The sequence below is a fragment of the Scomber scombrus genome, chromosome 5 (genome assembly GCF_963691925.1).
Source record: "Scomber scombrus chromosome 5, fScoSco1.1, whole genome shotgun sequence".
NCBI lineage: Eukaryota > Metazoa > Chordata > Actinopteri > Scombriformes > Scombridae > Scomber > Scomber scombrus.
The window spans coordinates 186635-211745 of record NC_084974.1 but is presented as its reverse complement, the minus strand read 5'-3'; the positions used below and the strand labels follow the sequence as shown (position 1 = coordinate 211745).

At 40.6% G+C, this 25111-nt stretch overlaps 1 protein-coding gene across 4 annotated transcripts in view; it reads right to left on the bottom strand.

Moving 5' to 3' along the window:
* Positions 1 to 25111, bottom strand: part of ngef (neuronal guanine nucleotide exchange factor) — a 58590-nt gene that overhangs the window by 14410 nt on the left and 19069 nt on the right. For all 4 annotated transcript variants that reach the window (XR_009925134.1, XM_062418461.1, XM_062418462.1 and 1 more), the window contains 5 exons: positions 20780 to 20909; positions 20565 to 20639; positions 19981 to 20070; positions 13727 to 13890; positions 13425 to 13583 (listed from right to left, as the gene is read on the bottom strand). Coding sequence is in view for 3 of the 4 variants with exons in the window: in XM_062418461.1 (XP_062274445.1) it covers positions 13425 to 13583; positions 13727 to 13890; positions 19981 to 20070; positions 20565 to 20639; positions 20780 to 20909 (618 nt within the window). In the remaining variant the exon portion in view is untranslated. The remainder of the gene's footprint in view (positions 1 to 13424; positions 13584 to 13726; positions 13891 to 19980; positions 20071 to 20564; positions 20640 to 20779; positions 20910 to 25111) is intronic.

Here is a 25111-nt window from a genome sequence, read left to right as displayed (position 1 = left end):
TGCGCGTGACGTATATTATATGAGTTTTGACGGTATGTTTTGTTTCCCGCATTCCAGCGCGTGACGTAATTAACCTGCCACTATTTATCCGCTCTCATGAATGAGGCTGGCACAGGCAGCATGAGTTCTCCGGTCTGGAATTTTTTCACAGTTTCCGAAAAAGATGTAAAACTCGCTGTTTGCAAGATATGCGACGCCGAAATACCAAAAGATGGTGGTCAACAACCACGACAATTTAATACAACTAACCTCATCCGACATTTGAGAACGCGCCACACAACAGAATACGGCGAGTATGAGGAACAAGCCCGGACAAAAAAAAAGACAGCCGCCGTCACTCAGCCCACTGTCAGTGAAACGTTTAGACGTCTGGAGCCTTACAGCAGGGACAGTAAAAGGTGGAGGGATATTACAACAAAGCTGACAGGGCAGGGTTTACACAAATAAAAAGTTGATTGTGGTACATAAAGATCTTGATTGTGTTTATTATTTATTTTAGTACAAATGGTTTTACCACTTTAAGTGGTGCACAAGGCTACATTGTAAATACAGGACATTGAGGATTATTATTATTATTCTCCCATCTATTCTGTGATCGGTGATCGGTATCGGTATCGGCAGATATATGATTCCTGTGATCGGTGATCGGATCGGCCCCCAAAAATGCTGATCGGAGCATCCCTAAAATCTACCATCACTATCATTACCATTATCAGTAGCATGCGGTGGTGTTTAATTCAGGGCCAGCACCAAAATCCAACTCCCGCCCCCGCCCCAAAAGAAAGTATTGTATGCCGATACAGCCAACAGAGCAGACTACACATATAGGCCTATGTCCTACAATACATACACATTGTGAATCCAATATAAGCCACTATTATGCAACAGTACTTAATCGACACCAACATGACAGCTGATCAACATCCGCAACACATCAAGACACCACTGTGCAGCATCGCCATCAGATCATCTTCCCTTAGGTCACTGCCCACTTTACAATATACATACCATGTGACACAACATCAAAAACAGCACATACTGCCCGACTGCTCTGCACCCTTAGAGGAAACTTCTAAATCACTTCAAAAATGAAATCAATTTCTATAACAGACACAAACATGCTCCAAAAACGGTTCTAAATTTACTTGACAAAGAGAGAGAGTAAGAGACGGAGATATTAGCCCAATAGCATCACCAATCTGGTCCAGAGAAAGTTAAAACTAGCATTCACCGATTACTTGTAGATGAAATCCATCCTGCGATCCTTCATGATGAAAAAGTCACCCGAAGCAGGTCCGCAATCATATCTTTATATACCGATCTTGCTGTTAAATCAACCGCCATCACCTTTCCAGAATAACAGACAGTGCGTCATCACGCACCTGCCCATGGGCCAATCAGACAAGCTCATTTGAATGAGGACGCCCAGACCAGCACTAGAAACTCTGCTTGACATAGGGCGTTCTGTCAATAACACATCAACATTTGATTGGCTGATGATACGGTCACTCAACGTTATGCACCCAATAGCAGCGTCCAGCTCGATCAGAGGCTAGCAAAGGAGCAATGATGCGTTTATAGGACATAGGAGATTTGAGCTCCACAAAATATAACCATTTGTTTTCTGGATAAAGTTGCATACTGAACAAGTAATTGACTCCAGATACATTTCAGAATGACCTTTTAATTATGGAAAAAAAACAGTAAAAAACCCATTTTTGACAGGGCTAGCAGTGCTAGCCTTGCTGCCCCCGACTGCACACCACTGACCATTATCAATAACCACATGCTGGAGCTTCCTTTCGGCGATAATCAGTACCCCTCTAGCTTTAATTGATGCACATGAATGGGCTATAACTTTACAGTGTTTGTTTTGAAACTTCTGTACGTTGTTTACTGTGAGGTGGGTTTCTTGAATCAAAGCTATGGAGACGCGTTTACGGTGTAGAAATTCCAGACAGCGAGTACGCTTAATAGGTGAGTTTAGACCTTGAACGTTCCAGTTTAAGATATTCAAGTTAGCCATCTAGATGGTGGTGTAGGAGGATTGTAATGTAACATATAGATAGTCCACTTTGTCCAAGTAAGGAAAAGGTGAACAAAATCCAGAGTCTGTCCCTTAGGGGTTAATTATTAACCCCTAAGGGGTTCTGTTTTGGATTGTGCATTTAACACATCCAAAACAAAAATTTAACACCAAAACAATACACAAAAGGCAAACCGCCAGGTCCTTAAAACACCTATGGTTTGCGTGATACAGGTATCAATCATTCCGGTGGCACGCATATTGCAAGGCTTCCCTCAACAACCCCCATCCCTCATATGGTATATAGTTTTGTTCAACCAACCGGAGAGGAAAGGAAGAAAAATAAAATAGATAAATAAATAAAACGAAGATAGATAATAATTACATTAATAATAATATTTAGATAAAATCCAGGGGGGGGGGGGATTAATAAACCAAATGCCATGATAAAATAAAATGAAATAAAATAGGTGAGTGAGTAAAGAGTAAAAATCCAACAAAGTTGAGTGAGTAAACCCACTAAGTTAGTCTTCACATTTTAAAACCTTAATAAACACATAGGATTCAGCCATCACTGCCTTCCTTTTCTTTCTCAGTGTACAAAATACGTCAACTTCCTCCTGATCAAAAAATATCCACAAGCATATAGAAAAAACAAAACAAATAAAAAAATAAATAAAGATATATTTTTTAAAACCCTCTAATAAGAATATCTGGAGGTAAGATATGGAGAATCAATCTAAAAGGTATATGATTTATTTTATTTTTACTCTATTAGGGGAGCACTCTACTGTCATTAATGTTGCATCAAATACTAAGATCAAGGAAGACCAGATATTCCCACTTTACATCTCTCTCTTCAACTCTAAAAGATATTAAAATAAATAAATAAATAAAAATAAAATGAATAAATAAATTGTCCCCCCTGTTAATGAATTATATTTAAGAATAAAAATAAACTTATGTATCTCCTTTCAAAGTGTTTTCTTTTTTTTTCCTTTTTCCAAAGTGATGTGAGAGAAAAATTAATTAAAACAAAAACAAACAATATAACTTTAGAGGCTGGTGTATCCTGTTATAATGCAGCTTGGCAGGCATAAAGTTGGCATTTCGCATGTAGAGAGAGGGAGACAGCATAATATGAACAGTCAGGACCCTAATAATAACAACGATAACATTTCAATTAACGGCGTCCTTCCTGTCAGTGCTGTGATCAGCTCAGTCCGTGGCTAAAGATGAAAAGTGGTCCACACAACAAAATATTTCCAACATTAAATGTCAATCAACTAAGCTGAGTGCTGGAAAAATTAAACTGAGATCTCATCGCTGTTGTATAGCGAGATTAACAAACAATAATCTGTGGCCTGTGGTAAATCAATATGTTAGGATGCAGAGTACATTCAAGCGTCAAGAGGACGCTCAGCTGCGGGTACCTGGACTCACGGTGGCTGTGATGAGGAGGCGTCCATCTGACTGTTGTCCGGCTCCAGGGACGAAGCAGCCGTGTCGCGGTCCCGTAAGGCAGGTGGGGGCTGAAAGGTGTTTTGAAGAAAGTCCTCGCGTTGTGTGGCGTCCTGAAGTTGATGGTGCGCCTGTTGTAGATGATCTTTAGCTGGGCCGGGTAAATGAGAAACGGCTGAAGCCCAAGCGACGTCATCTTCATAATGAACTGGGGCAAACTCCCTTCTCCTGTCCGCCGTTTCTCTGCTGTAGTCCGGGAAGAACAGCAGGGGATGTCCGTCGTGCTTAACCGGCTGAACTCTGGCTCCTTTCAAAATGGCCTGACGGTCGGAGTAGTCCAGCAGCTTGAAAATCAGAGTACGAGGATGGTTGCCGTCTTTTTAGGAGTTAACTCTGCTATAAAGTCGGTGGGCTCTCTCTATGCGGATGTCCCGGTTTCCCAGTGAAGGTATCCATTTGGGCAGATTGGCGCTCAGGAAGCCGATGGTGACCCTTCCTCACCTTCCTTCAGCCCGACCAGTCTCACGTTGGACCTCCGGCTGTGGTCCTCCATCTGGGTGATTTTCGAGGTGAGTTCCCCCACCTGTTGCTGAAGGCCATTGACTTCACGTTTGTTGGCTCTCACTGTAACTTGTAGTGTGTCAAATTTAGCCATGTTACTCTGAATAGTTTTGTGTGATGACTCCAGGCCCCTTGGCTAGTTCAACTAACTGCGGAATGAGGATGCTGTTGACCGCTTCTTTCACTGCTGACTGAATGAACGCGCCGAGTTCACTCTGCTGTGCTAACAACTCGGAGCTAATAGCGTTAGCAATCCTCTTTCGGCATCGCAACCATGGGTTTTTTCTTCAATGGTGACAGGCTGTCACCCTCCCGCTTACACTCGAGTTTTCCTTGAGACATTGTGCACTGATGACTTATCGGTTTAGTCGATGAAATAAATGGTAAAGATGGTTTTAGGGGTTGTTGAGAGCGAGCTGTTATGCGTGCATCACATTCGAGCGCCATCCGGAAGTCCCATCCTGCTGCTGCATGAAATAATCACTAGGATTTCAAACCCACAACTTGTTGTTTCTGCAGTTGTTTCAAACACAAATTCTTTTCCCCTTAAAATACAAAACACTAAACAACATTTTTATGCTTTTGTTTTGAAAGAGGGGACTTGAATTTTCTTATTAAAATGTTATATTATTTTATGATATTACTTTTTCATTTTTCTGCATGCAACTGGAAATTTCCAATATGGATGTGGATGCATAGGTTGTGATTTTTACAGTAAACGCTCTGTTATATATGGTGGCCTGATGAGTATGCTTTGACAGTTTGTAATTCTCTAGGTTCATTTTAATATATATAGTTTAATTATATTTAAATAATATTTGTATCATTGGTGAAGTGGGGTTATATTGTTGAGCTTATTCATTTCCTAGGGGTAGGACTGGCTGCCACAAAAACACAAACAAACATCAACATCTAAAAGGGGGAGAGCTGTTCTGTGACTGACTGTATAAATAGATACAAAACATCAGCGCTATCTTTTTACACACAGTCAGAAGCTCAAGAAAAGTGAAGCAAATGGATTGCTGCAATGCGCAGAAACAATATAATCCAGTTACCATAATTGCAGTTGACACATGTGTCAGGTAAGTTGGATTTTGAGGTAGGATCATATCTTAAATTATATATTATGGAAGCGTTTTGACATTATAATGGCATAACTTATTGCTATAACATGAAACATTTCATGTTATAACATTACAGTGTTTCCCATATGTACATTCAGCAACGCCGCACCGCTGCTGTTGAATTCTCAGCGCCGCTGCAAAAATGACTGTGCTTCAAGTAACGTGACGTTAACTATGTTGTTCACTCGATTTCATTAGAAGTTGCTAGCAGCTAGTTAACCATATAACTTCGCTTTTGGCTTTGGTGTAGGCTAGGCCTAACCTGCCCCCTCCCTTCATAAGCTACTGAAGTAGGGGGAGAATAAAAGCAGACAACCCAACTCTCCCGGACGTACCGGGAGTCTCCCGCATATTGATTGCGGCTGCTTGACGCCCGCACATGAGACACAATCTCCCAGAATCTGGAGCGAGCAAGGTATAGTGCGCACTAGAGAGTGACTGCACGCGTGCACAAAAAATGATCAGTTTTCTATCGTTTTTGCGCGTCATATCAATGATATAATGTCACTGTGTGGAACACTAACCTTGTTGCAGTGTGCTCCCTGGTTATAGTTAGTGAACTATCAGCTTCTACCTGCTCAGATCTCACAGTCAGCAGTAGCAGAGGAGGAGAGCAGCAGGGGAATCTAGCGCACATAGTTTGTATGGTAGCCTAATGATGGAAAAAGTAAAACTGGTTACTACAAAAATAAACCATTATTATTATTTATCTTTTATTTACAGAAAATACCTCTTTTTGTGTAGCATACATGTGTATGTTATTTTGTTAAAGCTATCAGACATTAACATTTAGTTGTTTTGTTTAAATTATTATTTATAATTTAATATTACTTAAACAGCTCAGGAACGTCCAAGCAGCAACATGTTTTTTGAGCACTTTTTTGCATTGTCAATTTGAAATAATGTTTTGTTTTTGAATGAAGGGGTGGAAATTAAAGACTTTTTTTTTAAAAATCCAATTCATCAATTAATCGAAAAAATAATCCACTGATTAATTGATTATCAAAAGTTGCAGCCCTATTATTTTTCAATTTTTTCTTCCGGGGGAGCATAACCCCGGACCCCCCTAGTGTTGCTAGGTTACCGACACACAGCATAGCTGCTACAAACATTTCTAGGGGAAACACTGATGTATCACTTACGCTGATTGTGACCACAGAGCCAGTGGGTGCACCCTTATTTGTTGATAACTAGTTAAACTAGTTCTCTAAACTGTAGTATGACCATGCCTGTAATTCTGACAAGCTGTCACTGTGATTATGACAATAGGTCATTTCTGCTGCTGGAGCTATTGCTGTGGCTTTGATTGTTATGATGACCAACCCCAGACACATTAGGTGTAACTACATGCTGGGGTTGTCTGTATGTTCAGTGAAGTGACAGGGCTAAGTGTTTCCAAGAATAAAACGTCATATCGAAAAATGGCACCAGATTCAAATTCTGTCAGACTTTACCATGCTTTCTTAGTTAATGTCAATCGAAGTTTGTAAAAAGCTTGTAAAACTACAGTTTATCCGACGAGTCCTTCACCTCTCCTTGTACACCTCCTCCATCAGCCGAAAGAGGACGAGGCAATTCAAGGACTTTCTCCCGCGAGCCCCACTGTTATCCAACCCCTTCACCTGCGAGGATAACTCCAGTCCCCAATCATCGCTCCGACATTAGCGTTTCAAACTCGCAGTCGCTCGCTGCGCCACCATGCTCCACCAAGGACCCCTAACAGCCGGGTCGCTTAAAAAAATGTTGCACCATCTGCAATAACTTCAACAATGCAGGGTGCAAAATGTCCCAATGCCGCTACCTCCACGTCTGCTCCTTCTGTGGCGGCAGCCATGCCCTACTTCTCACAAGTCAGGTAAGCACCCCTCGACACCCATTAATATTTCAGCGTTGAAGGCAGCATTCCATCACCACCCTGATCCAGCATTCGTCGAATTCCTTGTTTCCGATTTCAAGGAAGGCATTTCAGTGGAACCGTCCGTTTCATTCCAATGTTAAAATCTACAGTCAGCCATTAACGCCCCCGGCTCCATCGCCTGCTCTCCACAGAGGTTGAGCAAGGCTTCATGATCGACCTCCTTTCCTCGCCCCCTTCCCTACTTTTTGCATCAGCCTGCTCGGCATCGCAACTCAGAAATACTCCGGAAAGCATCGTAGCATTATCGATCTTTCAGCACCGCACGGTAGCAGCACCCCCAGTATAAACAGCCTCATCCAGAGTGAAGACTACTCTCTTCACTATGCTTCCATAAACCATGTCATTGCACTCATCATACTTGCGGGCAGAGGATCATGGCTATCAAAAGCTGACATCACCAGTGAGCACTAAAAAGTAGCTGCAATAAAGCTACCATATCAGAAACCATCACATCTGCAGCCATACTACCTTTAATTTCCATAACCACAGCTCAACCCAGAGCAGGCAGAGCAGCTAGATGGGGTCAAAGCCTGTATATTGTTGGAGCTCTGCATAAAGGAGTAACATTCACACACACAGGCCTGGCTTTGAAACCAAGTGCCCCCCTCTGAGAGAGTCAAAAAGGTCTAGGGACTTGGTTCTGCTGCTGACCTTGTGCTCAACAGTCCATGTTATTGCATGTGTTTGTATATTTTTTATGTATGTTTCTATTCAAAGTAAACTTCAGTATTTGCTCGGAACTGTTTGGAAATGGGACTATATGTCTTGTAGCAAGGGACTTTGGACAGATTTCGACAGGTGGTCGAAATCTGGCAGGTGGTAGCCTGACATAACAGCTGGTGGTAGTGGTTATTTTGTTTTTGGTGTGATTTAGCAATGTGTGAGTTTTTACCAACTTCACCCAGTATGTGACCTGCAACACCAGAGGCCTTGGATTTGCCACAGGACTGAGGGGAAGCTGCAGCTGAAAGAGAAGTGTGGGAGGGGTTGAGGAATATTACTGGCACGAAAAGAGCCGGAGGAGCAGAGGAGGGGACAAAGAATCATGCTGATAAGCAAGACTTGTTTTTCAACAGATTTGATTTGTGCCCCCCGACACCTGTTTTCATAAATGGGGAGGGAGTGGAGACTCAGAGTGGAAACTGAACAACAAGCTGGACTGGTCAGACAACACTGAGGCCCTCTACAGGATAGGACAGAGCAGGCTGTTATATTCTGAGTGCACCAGGCTGCTATGTATGTTCTACCAGTCTGTGGTGGCCACTGTCATCTTCTTTGCAGTAGGGGGTATCAAGAGCTGTGGTGCAAATAAACTGAATAAGCTGGTGAGGAAAGCAAGCTCCATAGTGGGGATGGAACTGGATAGTGTGGAGGCAGTGATAGAGAAGAGGATGAGAGGAAAGCTGGAAACTATCATGGACAATCCCTCTCATCCTCTCTATGTCTAGCTGAGGCAGCTCAGGAGCACGTTCAGCCACAGACTCATACAGCCATGTGCTTCAAAGCGCTTGGGGGTCTCTTTCATACTTTCTTTCAGACTGTATAGTACCACTGCTCCCAGTACCTCCCACTCCCACTAATGTTTTGTATAGTTCTTGTTTATTGTATATAGTATTTTGAGATTGTTTTATTGTTCATTTTATTTTATTTTTATTTATTTTCCTTTTGAAAATACTGTTATGTCAATTTTGGATTTCCCCCTAGGAGGATCAATAAAGCTACCCTACCCTATACGATTAGACAATGAGAAGGCAGTGGCTAAGATAATGGAAAGCTACAACAATGTGCTTGCCCACTCCTCAGATCCACTGCTGTTTATTCTTGGAGATATTAACTCCTTTCAGGTAATTTATCCAATCCAATCCACTTTATTTATATAGCACGATTTTAACAAACAAGGTTTCCAAAGTGCTGCACAAAAAGATAAAACAGAATAAATTGATAACACAATAGAAAGATAAAAGCAATAAAATAAAAATAAAATAAAATAAATAAAATGCACTGCCCGCACAAGATAAAAATATGCATGTATACACATAAAATCGACACTCTACATTGTGTCAAAAGCCAAAGAAAAGAGGTGGGTTTTAAGAAGCGTTTTAAAATGAGACAGTGAGGAGGCCTGTCTAATGTGCAGCGGCAATCCATTCCAAAGTTTTGGAGCTGCGATGGCAAACGCTCAATGCCCTCTGAGCTTAAGCCTAGCTTTAGGCACTGTCAGGAGCAGCTGGTCAGCTGACCTGAGAGATCGGCTAGGAGTGTAGGGGTGCAGCATCTCAGAGAGGTAAGGTGTGGCAAGGCCATTCAAGACTTTAAAAGCAAGTAAAATAATTTTAAAATGAATCCTAAAATGGACAGGCAGCCAGTGGAGTGAAGCTAAAATAGGTTAAATGTGCTCATACTTGCTTGTGCCAGTTAAAAGACATGCAGCAGCATTTTGTACCAGTTGAAGACGAGCAATGGAGGACCCACTAACCCCCATATAAAGTGCATTACAGTAATCCAGCCGAGTGGTCACAAAGGTGTGGATTACTGTCTCAAAGTGCTGTCTCTGAAGGACTGGTTTGATTTTTGCCAGCTGCCTTAAATGGAAAAAGCTAGACTTCACCACAGCTTTAATCTGGCTGTCAAATTTAAGGTCTGAGTTCACCCCCAGATTGTTCACAATTGGCTTGCGATACTGTGCCAAAGAACCCAGATCAACTAGGGGGGACCAAGACCATGACTTCTATCTTTTTTTCATTAAAAATAAGGAAATATAAAGACATCCAAGCTTTAAGGTCGTGTAAACACTTAACAGAGTAGGAATCAGACTTTTTGAGGGGGACATATCTGGCTGTCATCCGCATAGCAGTGAAAAGAAATGCCGTTTTTCCTGAGAATGGAACCAAGTGGGAGTAGATAGAGAGAAAATAAAAGAGGGCCAAGCACAGAGCCCTGTGGGACCCCACATGAGAGAGGAGCAGTGGAGGACACAGAGTCATCAAGGCTGACACAGAAAGTCCGATGTGACAGGTAGGACCTGAACTATTCCAGTGCTGTGCCACTGATGCCCACCCACTGCTCCAAACGAGCAATCAGGATTTCATGGTCCACTGTATCAAATGCTGCAGTCAAATCTAAAAGTACAAGGACAACACAGTGACCAGAGTCAGTAGCTAAAAGATATCATTAAAAACTCTTAAAAGCGCTGATTCTGTGCTGTGCAATGTTTTAAAACCGGATTGGAAAATCTCAAGAATATTTTGTTCATTTAAAAAGTCCATGAGCGGGGAATAAACAATCTTCTCTAAGATTTTAGAGAAGTAGGTGGTCGAGTGGTTAGAGTGCATGCCATATATGTAGCCGACCCTGGTTCAAATCCCGGCTGGAGGACCCTTGCTGCATGTCACCCCCTCCTCTCTCTCTTCTTTCCTGTCTGTCCACTGTTAAATAAAGCGTCTGTGCCGAAAAAATCTTTTAAAAAAAAAGAACAATCTCAGAAAAATATTTTTCTTTTAGCCTCTTTCACAGTGGATTGGTAATGACGCCAGCAATCCCTCAGTATTTGAAAAGACACTTGCAATTTGTCCTTTTTCCACTTTCGCTCAGCTCTTTGACAATCCTGTCTGGCAGTGCGGGTTGTTTCATTCAGCCAAGGCTCTGATTTAGCTTTCTGCTGCCTGGTCTTTAATGGAGCTGCAATGTCTATGGCAGTGTGACAGGTGTCGAGAAACTATGAGTTAAGAGCCTCTGTATCCTCACACACAGACTCGGGAATGACGCAGTTCTGACTGAAAACTGCGGAGAAGTGAGCAGCAGTGGAAGGGTTAATAACTCGACATCTGTGAGCAGCAGCGCGAGGTTTAACTGTGTGACAGAAAACAGCAGCTTTAAAAAGTACAGGCATATGATCCAAGAAAAAAGTGTCACAGGCCTCCAGGTTAATAACAGGCAAACCATAAGATAAAACAAGATCAAGTGTGTGACCACGTTCATGTGTAGGCCCAAGTACAGACTGCACGCGATTAAAAGAGTCAATGATGTTTAAAAAGTCTCGCACCAAAGGGTTTTCAGGGCAACACACATGAATATTACAATCTCCAACAATAAGGACCAGGTCATATTTGGGCATAATATCAGCCAAGAATACAGAAAAATCAGTTAAAAAGTCTTTGTTATATTTGGGGGGCCGGTAGACCACAGCAAACAGCACCGTGTGAGAATTCCCCAGCTCAAACAAACGTAGTTCAAAGCTGGTGAAGGAGGATGACAGCGATAACTGTTTACATTTAAAGTCACTCTTAAAAACAGTCGCAATTCCTCCTCCTCGGCCAGACGTCCGAGGAGAGTTAAAAAAGCAGCACTCATCAGGTAAAAGTTTGGTGAAGACACTGGACTCACCAACACTCAGCCAGGTCTCAGAGATAAAGAGGAAATCTAGTTCCCGGGATATAAAGAAATCCTTACGGATGATTTGTTATTCACAAGCGATCTGGCGTTTACCAGGCAAGAGCTGGCGGGTCAGGGCGAACAGTTGCCAGGGATGCCCAACACAGAGGCCGCTCCATATCCACCTCCATCAGGACGTACCAACCCGGCCCTCAACCTCACCAGACAGCCACTACACTTACCCTGGCGGCGGTGCCGTTTTCGCCGCGGGGGTTGCGCTGGAGTGCGGCAGAGGTATGTCGGGATGTCCGATAGGAAAGGAGGCAGAGTTTTTTGTCAATAATAATCAAAGTTGACAAGATTTTTGGGGGAGATACTCAGATACAACAGTCGGAGCAGCTGACGGCCCGCCTCACACACTGGCGCCATCTTGCTACTCAAATCTTACAACAGTAGTCCTACTCGATCAACCCATGTGTTGGATAAGTGCTACGGAAATGTGGCTGACTCATACACAGTTGTGTGGCAACCTCAGCGGGGTGTCAGAACACAATGTTATACACCTGCTTCCAAAATATCAAGGAAAGGCGAAGCTCAAGCAACCAATGACTCCAGAGATCCAGCTGTGAAGTTAGCAAAGCAAAGGAGAACTGTGAGACTGATTTGATGACACTGAATGGCAACTTTTTTTAAATGTCGTGATAATGTACATGAATTGACTGATACTATCACCACCTATGTCCTTAAATGGTAATGTCTCAGGACTGGCCATTTAAATACAGGCAAACCCCAAGGTACCATTCTATCACCTTCATTTTTTACAGTGTATACAAACGAGTTCAGATTCCAAGATTCAAAATTTAGCTTACTTAAATACGCTGATTATATAGCTTTCATCAGCCTTCTACATAAAGCGGACACTGTAGGGGAAAGTATGTATTTTAATCATGTAGCTGCTCTTGAGATCAATATCTGTAAAACTACTGACAAGAGTCGTTAATACAGCCAGTATAGGGAAACCATACACAAAAATAAGTAAAAAAACAACATTTCTGTCCTCTCATTTCTCAAATGTCACTGTCTAATAGGCATAAATACCCCATAAAATCTCATTAAAAAAACCTTGTCCTATAAAAAGGCAAACTGTTGTTTTTAGTTAAACATGTAAAGAACTATGTAAAATGTAATGTTTATAGTGGACACTATAGACGTGCTAAATCTGTACTGCAGGAAGAGATATTTCCTTTATTGTGAAATTATGTGATTGTTTGATATTGCACATGTTAACACCCTGTTTTCATTAGCGCTGTGCTCTGTATAGGTTCTCAGTTCATTTGATCCAGGGAAAACAAGTTCCTATTCACACTGCTTTTTTACAAAAGAAATGTTTTTTGCATCATCAGCACTAAATGGACCCATGTGGGGAAATCAAATTCCCATGCAGTACTTCATTGCTTATTATGTATATATTCATGTATATATTTACTTTCTGTGATGATGCAAAAAAACTTAACAGACACACTCAATATGAGCATTATTAGCATTGGACTGAACATTAGCCGCAAGTTATGTATAATGACAAACAAGTAGAAACAGGATGAACAAGAGGCATGCTGTACAGCAATATTTCCTGGATAACAGTGGGAGCACTATGTCAAGCACATTTTAATAGACTTAATGAACTGCAGAATCAATTGACTAGAAATAGTTTAAGCACAACACTGTTTTAATTTAGATTTTAATTCATCAATGAAAATCCCTGCAATCTTGCATGTCAAGATGATGTTATTCAGAATATTGTACTGGCTTTGAAATTTGGGATAAGTGTGTCTTTAGACATCATCCACAATTAGATAAATGTTCAGATCAATGACAAGCTTACTTCTTTGATCTTAATTTTCTCTCATCTTTATCCACATCATTCCCAATAACACAGTGGAGTCTATATGTTTCTGATACTCACATACTGGAAGTCTTGAGCATGTAGTTGACGGGACGTTCCTCTTGGTTCTCCAACAGTTTAAGATTAAAAACATTGGCCAGCAGCTGGCCCTGGTCTTCAAGATCTTCAGTCCTCAGCATGGCCCGAGTGCAAGAGTCTAGAACCTGGAACTTGTCCCCACTGATAACAAGTTGACTGAATTATTATTCCCTACATTCAGTGCAACAATTAACTGATTTGTTTTTTAATAAAGAGACTTACAAGACAAGAAATGTGTTAAAACACAAGGATTTCACAGTGAGAATAACTTATCAAATGCTTACCTAGAGCTACGCTTGGTGACCAGAAGTAGATTGTTAAAAAGGAACAAGTACACTGGTTGGTAGAGCTTACGGCTTCGCATGGTCCTAGTGCTCTTGGGCCCTGCCATCAGTTGAACCGCACCCTTCTTTAGCAACCAGCGCGAGTGGGAAATGACCGGCACAGACTACAGGGGATAACAGAGGATATAAGATAAGGGTATAATATAAGGTTTACTGTAATGCTGTAGGTTCTATGTCACTTGGTCACTTTAGACATTCAAGAAACCCAATGGTATCTTGTATAACTCTGATAGATGCATTTGCAGCTTCATGGACACAGTAACAATGACACAGACTTCTGTGGAAAAACTCTGCATTCCTTCAAGAGTTATATACCCTGGTTCACAAAGAAATTCAAAAGTACATGGCTGCAAAGTATAAAATAAGGCCTGCCAGGGGTGGCTGTGGCTCATGAGGTTCAGTGGGTTGTCCACAAATCGGAAGATTGGTGGGTCAATTCTTGGCACCTCCAGTCCACATGTTGATGTGTCATTGGGCAAATGCTTAACCCCTCATTGCTCCTGATGGCTGTGCCAATGGTATATGAATGTGTGTGTCAATGGGTGAATATGACATAGTTTAAAAGTGTTTGAGTGGTCGGAAGACTAGAAAAGTGCTAAATAAGTACAGTCTATTTGCCATCAAAAAAGCCAAATCCAGCTATGCCACTGAACTAGAACCGCAAATTGCAACAAAAGATGAAAGAAAAAAATGTAATCACCAATTTAAAAAAAACATTACACCCATCCCAGACAGTGACCATCAACTCCCCAACAACCATAGCCACTTCTTTGAGAGATTTGAACAATCTCTATTACCACCACCAACTCCCTCTTTTCCTTAGTCTCCTACTCCATTTTACAACCAAAAGGATATGATCTCAGACAAATATCCGTCTTCTTTAAGTCATTGGAGCAGATCACCCTCACTAACATGAAAACCTACTCTAATATCCTAATGGTGCCTTACCAGTTCAGAATCAGTTTTACTGCCAAGTAGGTTTACTCATACCAGGGATATGCCTTAGTGTTTAATTTGTAAATAAAATATACAAATTAAGAGAGAATACAAATGCAGTGTAAGAGAAAATAGAAGTACGACAAGTCAAGTAATCATAATAAATATAAAATAGAAATTTACACTAAAAATATGTTAAACATATTTTAGTTTAAAATTAAGAAAGCAATACAGTATATTGGTATGGGAATGTGCAAATGTTTATAGTTTTAATAGTGCATTATACCCAGGGGTTAAAGGAGGCTGGAGCTGCGCTCCGCCACCATAGTGAAGTAAATAAATAATTCACTTCAAACTGACAGTAGCGCCGCAGACTGCAGATCATTTTCTGCTGCTTTCAATTACAGCCTGCGTGGCTCTCTCAAAATACTGAGATGCTCAACAAATCAGAGCGCAACATCACCCTCTGCTGGCCCCGCCTTCCTTAACATGCGGCATCTTCCCACCACAATGTTATCCTTGCTGTATCGTATATTTCATTTGAGTGAGTGTATCGATTCACGACATAGACCGCGGAACCGGGGGGGCGAGGGGGACCACGGCCTGGGTAACTTTTGTACTCTGACAAACTATTTTATATGAATAAGTTTGTATCCTAAGTTGTATCTGTGTTTTTACAAGCCAAACAATACTAGTCACCACACACCTTCACTCACTCACACCAACTGCTGCCGATAAAAAACTCCCACTGACTGCTGCATTTTGATTTGAAATTAGTGTGCATTGTTTATCAACTACGTCATGTGTGAGCATCGCGAGCTAACGGCGGGCACCTGCCAAACCGCTGGCTGCATTACCTGCGAAAATGAAGAGACAGAAGTCTATATCCAATTTTTTTCAAAATAAACAGGCAAAACAAAATGAAAAACTACTCCATCTTCCACTGTGGCCTCAACAACCATCCATCTCCACCACGGAATCTGACGACCTGCCAAGCCGTTGCTAGCTGCTCTCCTCCGGCTTCAAGCCAAGCTACCGAGAGCCACTGTACAAGCGAGTGCTGCAGGGGGATATCACAAAGCCTAATCAACCTCACGACCCAGCTGTGCTGATGAAGACCAAAAAGGTACAGGGGACTGGGTCTTCACAACGAGCAAGATCAGTTCAATATCAGTGGTTCAAAGATTTTAACTGGCTGACATTGTATGAAACGAGCGGGAAACTTTACTGCACGCAGTGTCGCTACTGTGCAAGCAAAGGCCTGGGGATCAACAAAAAAATCGAACCTGCTTTCACCATTCATGGTTTTCAAAACTGGAAAAATGCTATACCGACATTTAAGGAGCATACCAGCAGCAAACATCACAGAGAGTGTGTAGCTCAATTTCAGGTGTTTGTGTTACTCCAGCCCAGTGTGGCCACACATCTGGATACCCAGTTACAAGCCAACCAGAGCATCAACAGAGAGATGCTAATAAAACAACTAACTTCTCTGAGTTTTTTGGCTGGCCAAGGTTTAGCCATAGACGGTAACAACCCACAGTGCAGTAACCTGTACAAGCTGATGCAGCTGAGATCTGAGGACTGTCCCGATATCAAACGGTGGCTCAAGGAGAACAATTACATGTGTCATGACATTGTTAATGAGATGATCCACCTGACTTCACTTGATGTTTTACGAAAGGTTTTGTCACCTATTCGGGATGGATACTATGCGATACTCACGGATGAAACCAGAGACATTGCTAACAAAGAACAGCTGGGTGGATGACACATACACGGTGCGTGAAGATTTTGTGGTTCTTTTTGATTTGCCAAAAACAGATTTTCACTGTGCTAAATGACATTTTGAGATGGTGCAATATATTGCCTGAGTTGTGCAGAGGGCAGGCTTACGATGGCGCTGCCAGCATTTCAGGTCACTTGAAGGGAGTCGCTGCAAGCTTTAAAGTGCACAATCCTGCAGCTATATTTGGCACACTGCCTAAACTACAAGATCTAAAATGCTACAAGATGCACAGAGTGCAGTCGCTGTAACGCAAGCTTTTATTCAGCGACAGAGGTCAAATGAAGCATTTGACAGCTTCTTCAAGTCAGTGATTGAAGCCTCCAAAGATTTGACACAAGGCCCACAGTTGCCCAGGCAACGCAGGCTCCCTAAACGGCTTGGGGGCGGGGATACCGAGCACGCATTTGAGAGCCCATCAGAGTATTACAGAAAACAATACTTTGAGGTGTTGGACTTGCTGAATAATTAACTGAGTCGTCGTTTTGATCAGAGTGACTTCGGGGTTGTCGCAGCGGCCTCTGGCAAACAGGTGACGCTCTCGTCTTCTATAACGTCCTTATACGCAGAGGATCTTGACTTCGACAGTCTGCATGCACAGTTGAGCATGTTGCCAAACACCATAAAGACATCAGGGATTCAAACCAAGTCTGAAAAAACATCAGTAAGGCTTAAAAGTGAAGCAATGAATGCTGTCCCTGTGGCCAAAGAACTACAGTCAGAAGTGCACAAACTGTTGAAACTGTTTTTCACGATTCCAGTCACTACAGCATCAGCTGAAAGATCTTTCTCAACACTTCGCTGTATCAAAACATACCTGCGTTCAACTATGACACAGAGAAGGCTTAATGACTTGATGTGCAGCCATATACACCGGGATGTTCTAGCACAAGTGGACATGACTGCTGTTGCAAAGGAATTCATCCAGCAAAATGAGCGACGCGGACTGGTCTTCGGGAAGTTCAAGGACCACTAACGTATGTCAGTTTTTTTTACATAACCTACACCCAGTGACTTCACTTTGCTACTGTTTTTTAAAGGGTACATCTCCCTATGTTTGTTCGTAAAAAAGCCAAGTCTGTAAGCTCAAAGTGAGGAAATTGTTTAGAATGTTAAGATTAATGATCATAAAGCATGAGTTGTGAACATCTAAGTGTCATGGCATGACCATGTACCCTAACCAGTTTATCACTGTGTGAAAGGATTTGTGAAAACAAAAGCTAGCTGCTTTTTGTTTCATCTTTACTCAGGTGTATCAGTTGGCAGTGTTGAATTAAATTCAAATTTTGACCAAGATTATGATTGACTAAATAGAACAGTTGTTATTCCTTTGTTGTTGGCCCTGATAAATATTAAGTCCCTGCAAATCTGAGTCAAACCTGAATTACATGTAAACTAAATGTCTAATCAGTATGCAAGTAATTTAATTATTTGTCATGTAAATCAAGTTAAATGTTACGACTTTGTTGAGGATATGTTGTATATTCTAGAGTTTATTACAATTTCTACCACCTGTAGACACATGGGCATTACTGTCCTCTAGTGACAAGTTACATTTCCTTATGTTGAGTTACAATAATTTCAGTGTTTAACTTTTGATCTATTAACCTCAGACAATCATATTTTAATAGTTAAATCACATGAATAGTTATATTGAAAGAGTGAGTTAAAGAATCAATTTCCGCATGTTGAAGTATACTTGGGCAAGGTATTGAACCCAAAATTGCTCCTGATGGCTATGCCAAGAGTGTTTGGATGTTAGTTCCCCCTGATGAGCAGGTTGGCCCCCTGTGTGGCAGCCCTTGCCATCACTGTGTGAATGGGTGAATGTGACTTTTACTGCACTTTGAGTGGTCTGAAAACCAGAAAAGCTCTATAGAAGTACAGTCCATTTACCGTTTGAGAAAGTTGAATCAATTAAGGTTGGATGCCTAGACATAATGAAGTGTTAATATGAAGGTTGTTTGATATGTTAATAGAATAATTGTAATATTCATCAGTAATTTAGTGTAATTTTATTTTTAAAACACACCCCAAACTTTGCTTATAAAACAGTCTCAGACGGATTATTTGCTTGAGCTGCAAGTTTGGTTTGCAAGTTTCTTAAGATGTCTCTTTTTGTTGTGTTTCAACCAAATATATGCATATTTTATTCTCTGAAGAAAGTTCAGCTTGTTATTGTTTTATTTGTGACATTAAGTTGTGTGTTTCCTGTGCAGTATTATATTTTTGAAGCATGTACCACTGAAGATTTTAGTATAGTCAGAGTAGAGTTTATTCAGCATTTAACTAATATTATGAAGCCTGAATGCTTCAATCAAACTGAAACTTGCTCAGAAGCAGATAGCAATGCTTAAAACTCTACTTGCTTGCTGAGAGCAGTACTGCAAACTGGGAGTTAAGCTGGCCTAAAGACTCTTTCATAACAGCCTGAAATGACTTGACTCCTCTTCACCAGTGTTCAACACAGCTGCACTCACAAAGATGTGCCCACAGTCGGCAGCTTGATCTGGGCTCTTTAACTGCCAAACACCACTGATGACTTTACACCAAAACAACACTAGACCTTCCGAGATGACACCTTCAAAGCTATGAAACTTGCCAACAGTAAGGCATAGTATGGATTTGTGATCAAGGGTTGATGTCAAATAATTAGTTTTTCCCTTAACATCCCCCATTATAACACATTTGCTTCAAGTCACTCATTTTGAGCCACTATTTCTGAACAATTTTCTTTATTTTATTTTGTTCTGAGCTTTCTCGTCATAGATCTTATGATTTTTATTTATTTATTATGTATTCATTATTTTATATGTCATGTATACCCAAGATGTTTAGCTATAAATAAATGTCTTAATTTGTCCTGTGGTTGGTTGTTTCTTTGTGCAAAGTGATAAACAGAGGTCACAACCACACCAAAACGTGTGGTTATGAGAAGTGAATAAGGGTTCCTACTGGCACTAATTAATTCTAAACAAAATGAGGTGGTGCCCAGGTGACATTATTATTTACATTAATAGAAGTGTTATGCTACAACAACAGCCATTGATGACAGTATATTAAGTAATTGGTTAGGATGGAAACTAATTTATACATCTTAACAACAAGGGGAACCAAGTGACACTGCCCAAAAAGCTGGAATGGGACAATGTAGTTTTCAGTCTTGATAGTATTGAAGAAGGTGGCCTCTAAATTAGGAAATATCTATAGTCTCATGAAATATTCTTAATTCTTAGCAAAAATTATTGCATTGCACTGCTTGAGTGTCGTCAACACATTGTACTGACCCTCTCCTCTTTTGTTACAGCCACATCAATTATGAAATGGATGCACAACAAAAACACAGTGGACTTTGGATTTCAAAATGGAAATCTGCAATTTACCATCATGAAAATAGAAGTACAGGACATGTCAAAGTTTGAACGAGAAAGTATGTCCAAACTTGAAAATGCAAGACTAAAAATGTGTTTACCTTGGATTTAAACTCCAGTGTTTTCTCAATGCTGATAAGCTCCTCAGTGCGACTCATTTTTCGCACACCCTCATTACATTCTTCGACAATCTGGGGAAGTCACAAATGTACACCATTAGTCCAGAACCTTAGAACACTATATGTGATTGTTTTCCTCTTTAATCTTATATTTGGTTCTCATTATGAACTGCATTAAAAAAGTTATATTTGTAATACTTAAACTAGTAAAAGAAAAAAAGGCATAGATTCATATTATAGACATCCTATTTGCTGCATTGTCATCTATTTATTTCCATTAAATGGAGACAGACTTTCTGAAACTTAATTTCTATAAAACACTAGCTGCACTTGTCATTTTGTGAAAGTTATTAGAAAGGACAGCTGATGGTTGAGACCTATGTGGTCCACCACAAACAGAGGCATGCAAAGAAATCATGCATGTAATAATAAAATATGTATGATGTTATTAACGTTAATGATCCAAAGTAATATGCCAGGAATTTGTGCTTTTAGCCAACACAGTGTATAAATAGAACATGCTTTTGAGAACCCAACCTGGACCCAGCCCCCTCACTGATGCTTACCTGCCCCAGTTGCTGATGTGCTTTAATAGCATTTGCCTCCCTCTCTGAGTTTTCCTCTGCTTTTTTCAGGATATTCTGTGCAGGGAAACGAAGTAAAACAAAGCCTTTACAGTGCAACTAAACTCATATTTATTAAAGCAACACACAAACATTGCTGAATCTTGCCATCTTACTGTACAATAACTATTTGGATTAACTCATGTTGGTACACTCACCTGTACCAGCAACTTGAGCCTTGTGATCCTCTGGAAAGGAAGGATGAGGAATGAGGTAAAGGACAGGCCTCTGACACGTGGATGGTTCTCCAGTGCAGCCATGGCCTCCCGAAATGCCTGATTTCCTTCTCTGGACAGTAAGTCATGTTGAGACAACACAAGTCATATTTGATCATCCCATGAATCCCATGAACAAAGCAAATGTGTTTATCAATACTATCATAGTTCCCCACTCTGTCTTTTTAGCAGTAAATGAGTATTTATTATTTGGCAGTAAATCATTTTGGTATTGGTAGACGAATTTACTTGAAATCAGACTCTAAATGCTTGTCTGTATAAGAATGATTGTCCTAACACATGTCATCAGAGGTAAGAAAATGCCCAATATGGTAGCAGGAGGCCAAACATTAAAAAAAATAAAATAAAAGATGATCCAGAATGGAATTCAATGAGGCATTAGTTGAACTTTGTCTATGTCTACCTGTGTCAGCTGCCCCATCAGAGAGTTCATTCTCTGCTCTGAAACGTTTGAAAACTTGGACACCACCATGAGTCAGAGTAGATTGACACATCTCGCGCTGATGCATGTACATAGTGACATTCTGGACAGATTGCATATACCATCCCTTGTAAGGAGCTTCATTGGCAACACACCTGAACGAAAGGCCACGTTTGGTGCATTGTAAATCAAGGTAAGACATGCTTTTAAATCCCAATGCCACCGTGCATCATTCATAGGTCACTAGCGTCACAGTAACCTATAGCCTAACGCCGGGGACACACCGAAGACTGTTGAAAAGCGGCCTGTGGCGAGTTGCCATGTAATCTCTATATAAACTCGCAGCGGCCACCAATTTGACTCCATTCCAGGCCACTATTTTCATGCAGATATCAGATATATTATGATAAAAAATATTTTAATGATTTTTTCTTTATAACATATTGGCAATAAATTAAAATAAAAATTGCAAGAATCTTATATCACACAAATAGAACAACACACGTCTAATTTGATATTACAAATCCAGTGGCCCAGTGTTTCCCACAGAATTTTGAGAGACTATGGTAGTTGGACCTGAGTCTGAAGGTCGCCCCTTTGAACGCACCAAAGGGGCGTTCAAAGGAAATGCTCGTCCCCTTTTCAATTTGGATGAGGTTACTGCAGCAGCTCGTTAATTACAGGTCTTTCTCTTGCCCCCTTCAGAAATCTCATTCCCCTGTTCAATGGGATTTCAAGAGTAATGCTGAACCCAAGAGTTATGGAGTAGCCTACATTGACCAGTTGTTGTTTACCTTTCTGTGCTTTTGGCCCAGGTTTTACGTTTATGAATTCCATTAGGCTTACTTTAATGTAATTGATCACAGGCTATTTAACAGCCATATCTTTACCATTGATTTTCTATGTAGACTTGCTGCTCAATTCGCATCAGACGCTTTTGGTGTGAACGCAGCTTAAGGCTGAACTTTTGATGTGGATCCAGACTTGTGAATTTTATTGATGTTTTATACGATTTGCTGATATTTGGCACATAATTATAGTGTGTTAGGCCTATGTTTTTTGTCTTTTGTCTTCTCTTTTCTTTAATTTGTTTAAACAAGATTCTCGTTGGCCATATGCAGTCTGTAGGCTAAGGCTTTTCAATTTCGACCTCTGGGCTTACGAAGTCATTGTAGATGATGGAGGAAATTTGCATTTCATGGAGGAAATTTCATTTATTTACATATATACAAAGGCTACAAAAATGAAATAAAGTTATTAAAGATATTTTGGAAATGTTTCATACTTTGGTCTGGTGTATTTTAAATGCCTATAGCTTCTAAACATTTGCCTATCATAGATTATTGTTGTGACGACACTTGTTTTAATAGAGCTTGGCTCAGAGCCCCCCCCTGTATGAAAGAGCTTCCAGCGCCTCTGGGAGCCACCTCAGGTTACAGGTACACATACTATCTAAATTACATACACCATCTTATTCACAAATGGCCTAACTAACCTTGGTTGTGTGGATCTAATTTCAAACTTCTAACTGACTCTACTACACTCAAAATTATCATTTAGTCAACTCCATAAAAGCCACATTTGAAATATTTACTTTTCAGCTGAGCGACATGAGGACAGCCAGCAGCAAATGAGACTGAAGAGATCGTTGGAGACACCTGCAACTACAGGTACTCATACTTTCCAATTAACCCTTTCAGACATTTGCCCGTAACCAACATGTGGCCCCTTGTTATGTATATCTAATTTCAGACAACATTCTGACTTTTAAGGTCAACAACAAATGGCAGCTCAGCAGTGGAAAGGGGGCAGGGCACAAGTGTGTTTGGGACACATACTCACTGTGACACATACATTCTTCTCACTGCTTTAATCTATGAGCGTGTGTCTTTTGGCAAGTTAACATGCTGCAGCGCCCAACGGGCACATTGTTCTAGTAATCATTATTATGGAAGCACAGTGCAGAGTGACTGGATTAAAGGACCATTGTACAAAGCAATGCATCTTTGTATTTAAAAACTATTCAATGCAAAGTCTGACTAAAACTTAAAGTCAAGCAGCAAAGTAGTCTGTAGAAGTTTAAATAAGTCACTTTCCACCACTGAACATTTGACTGTTAATTCAGACACTTTAATGCTTTAAGGAAAACCTCCCGTCTGCCTGTCTGTCTCTCTTTCACTGTGCTTTCAGTCTGCTCAGTAATGGGTTCAACTGAATCCATTCCAATGCGTGATTTTTTCATTACTTGTTTTTGTCAGTTGCTTAAAATAGTAAAACTATCGGCTACTTATATATTATCACCTGATTACAGCGACTGTATGATGATACGTTTATTTTTAGAAGACAAGAAGTGGGGTAGTAAAACAATAACTTTGCTCTCCCTAAATGAATATTGGGGATGCATTTCTCCACTCAGTAACTTACTTCCAGTAACTCAAACTGTATCGCTGGCACAGGTCCCATTTAGGGCATTTTCAAGCCTAGAGTTTGATTGTTTGATCCACAGCAGGCAATAAATTGTTCCAATGTAGCGTACTGACTTTAAAAATTAAAAATCACTGGACACAGTCTAGTTCTGCTGCAAGCCAAATTTCAGACAGAATATATATAAATATATAATATAAATATAAGGGCTGTCAGCGTTAACGTGTTAATCGCAATGAAAGGGCTGAGCATAACCTGTTATTTTATGTATTTTTTAATCGCATTAATCGTTCTTCACTGACTCACTCACTGTCACAGATTGCTGTTATAATGGACCTCTGTAAACTAGGCACAGTGCTCAGCATGTCTTCATATGGTAGGGGTCTTCCTGCTGCTGTCATATTCCTGCACTGTCTGTACACGTTGTTGGGACTTTCTTTGTCGGAGGATTTTGATATGAGCAGTCAGCCAGGGAGGTACAGAGCGGCGCACACACCAAAAGAAAAAAAAAAGATAGGTTTTCTATCAGTTCTTTAGCCTGTTTTGACAATGTAAGGAGTAGAAAGTACAGACAGAAATATATGTACTTACATTGTCAAAACAGGCTCAAATGTAAGGAGTAAAAATAAAAAGTCGTCAGAAAAATAAATACTCAAGTAAAGTACAGATACCTGGAAAATCTACTTAGTACAGTTACTGAAGTATGAAGTAAATACTTCGTTACTTCCTACCTCTGCTAATTTTTGGCAAATATTACAGTTTGAAAATTAGGTGCGGCTGCGATTGGAAAATAATCTGATGATGTACTGGAACCGCCGAAGACACATTGCACGTCACTTCAGGAAGAAACATTAATGAAATATAAATTATATGACATGAAATATATAATACTATCCACAATTGAGTGCACCCTTACCCATAACTCATTACAACTAGATCATTTTACGTATTTGTTTCAACCGCACCAGAGTTCAGCAGTTGGTGCGGATCGAGACCACCTATTTTTGTGGTCTTGGACCGGTTAATTTGGTGCGGACCTGAGTGCGATTGCTGCATTCTGACTGACGCAAACGAACCGAAACAAGGGATCAAACAAACTGCGGTTTGATTAAAACGCACTAAATGCTGTTGTTGTGAAAACGCCCTTAGTGTCTGCCAAAGTATCTGTCCTCTAAAGTGTGGGAACATAACACTCTTACTCAGGTATGTGTAGTTGATGAAGTGTGACATACACATTATATTCATAGCAACCACACCCTGCACATTACATTTTTTTATGATCAAAACCTGTTCACCCTCTGCAAACAGATGGGCAAACAAAGCACTCACAGACTTAAAAAAAACAGCCATGTACACCTATCATCTCACTCTAATTCTTTTTCTTGCAGTTCCTCTCTCTCCAAGCATGA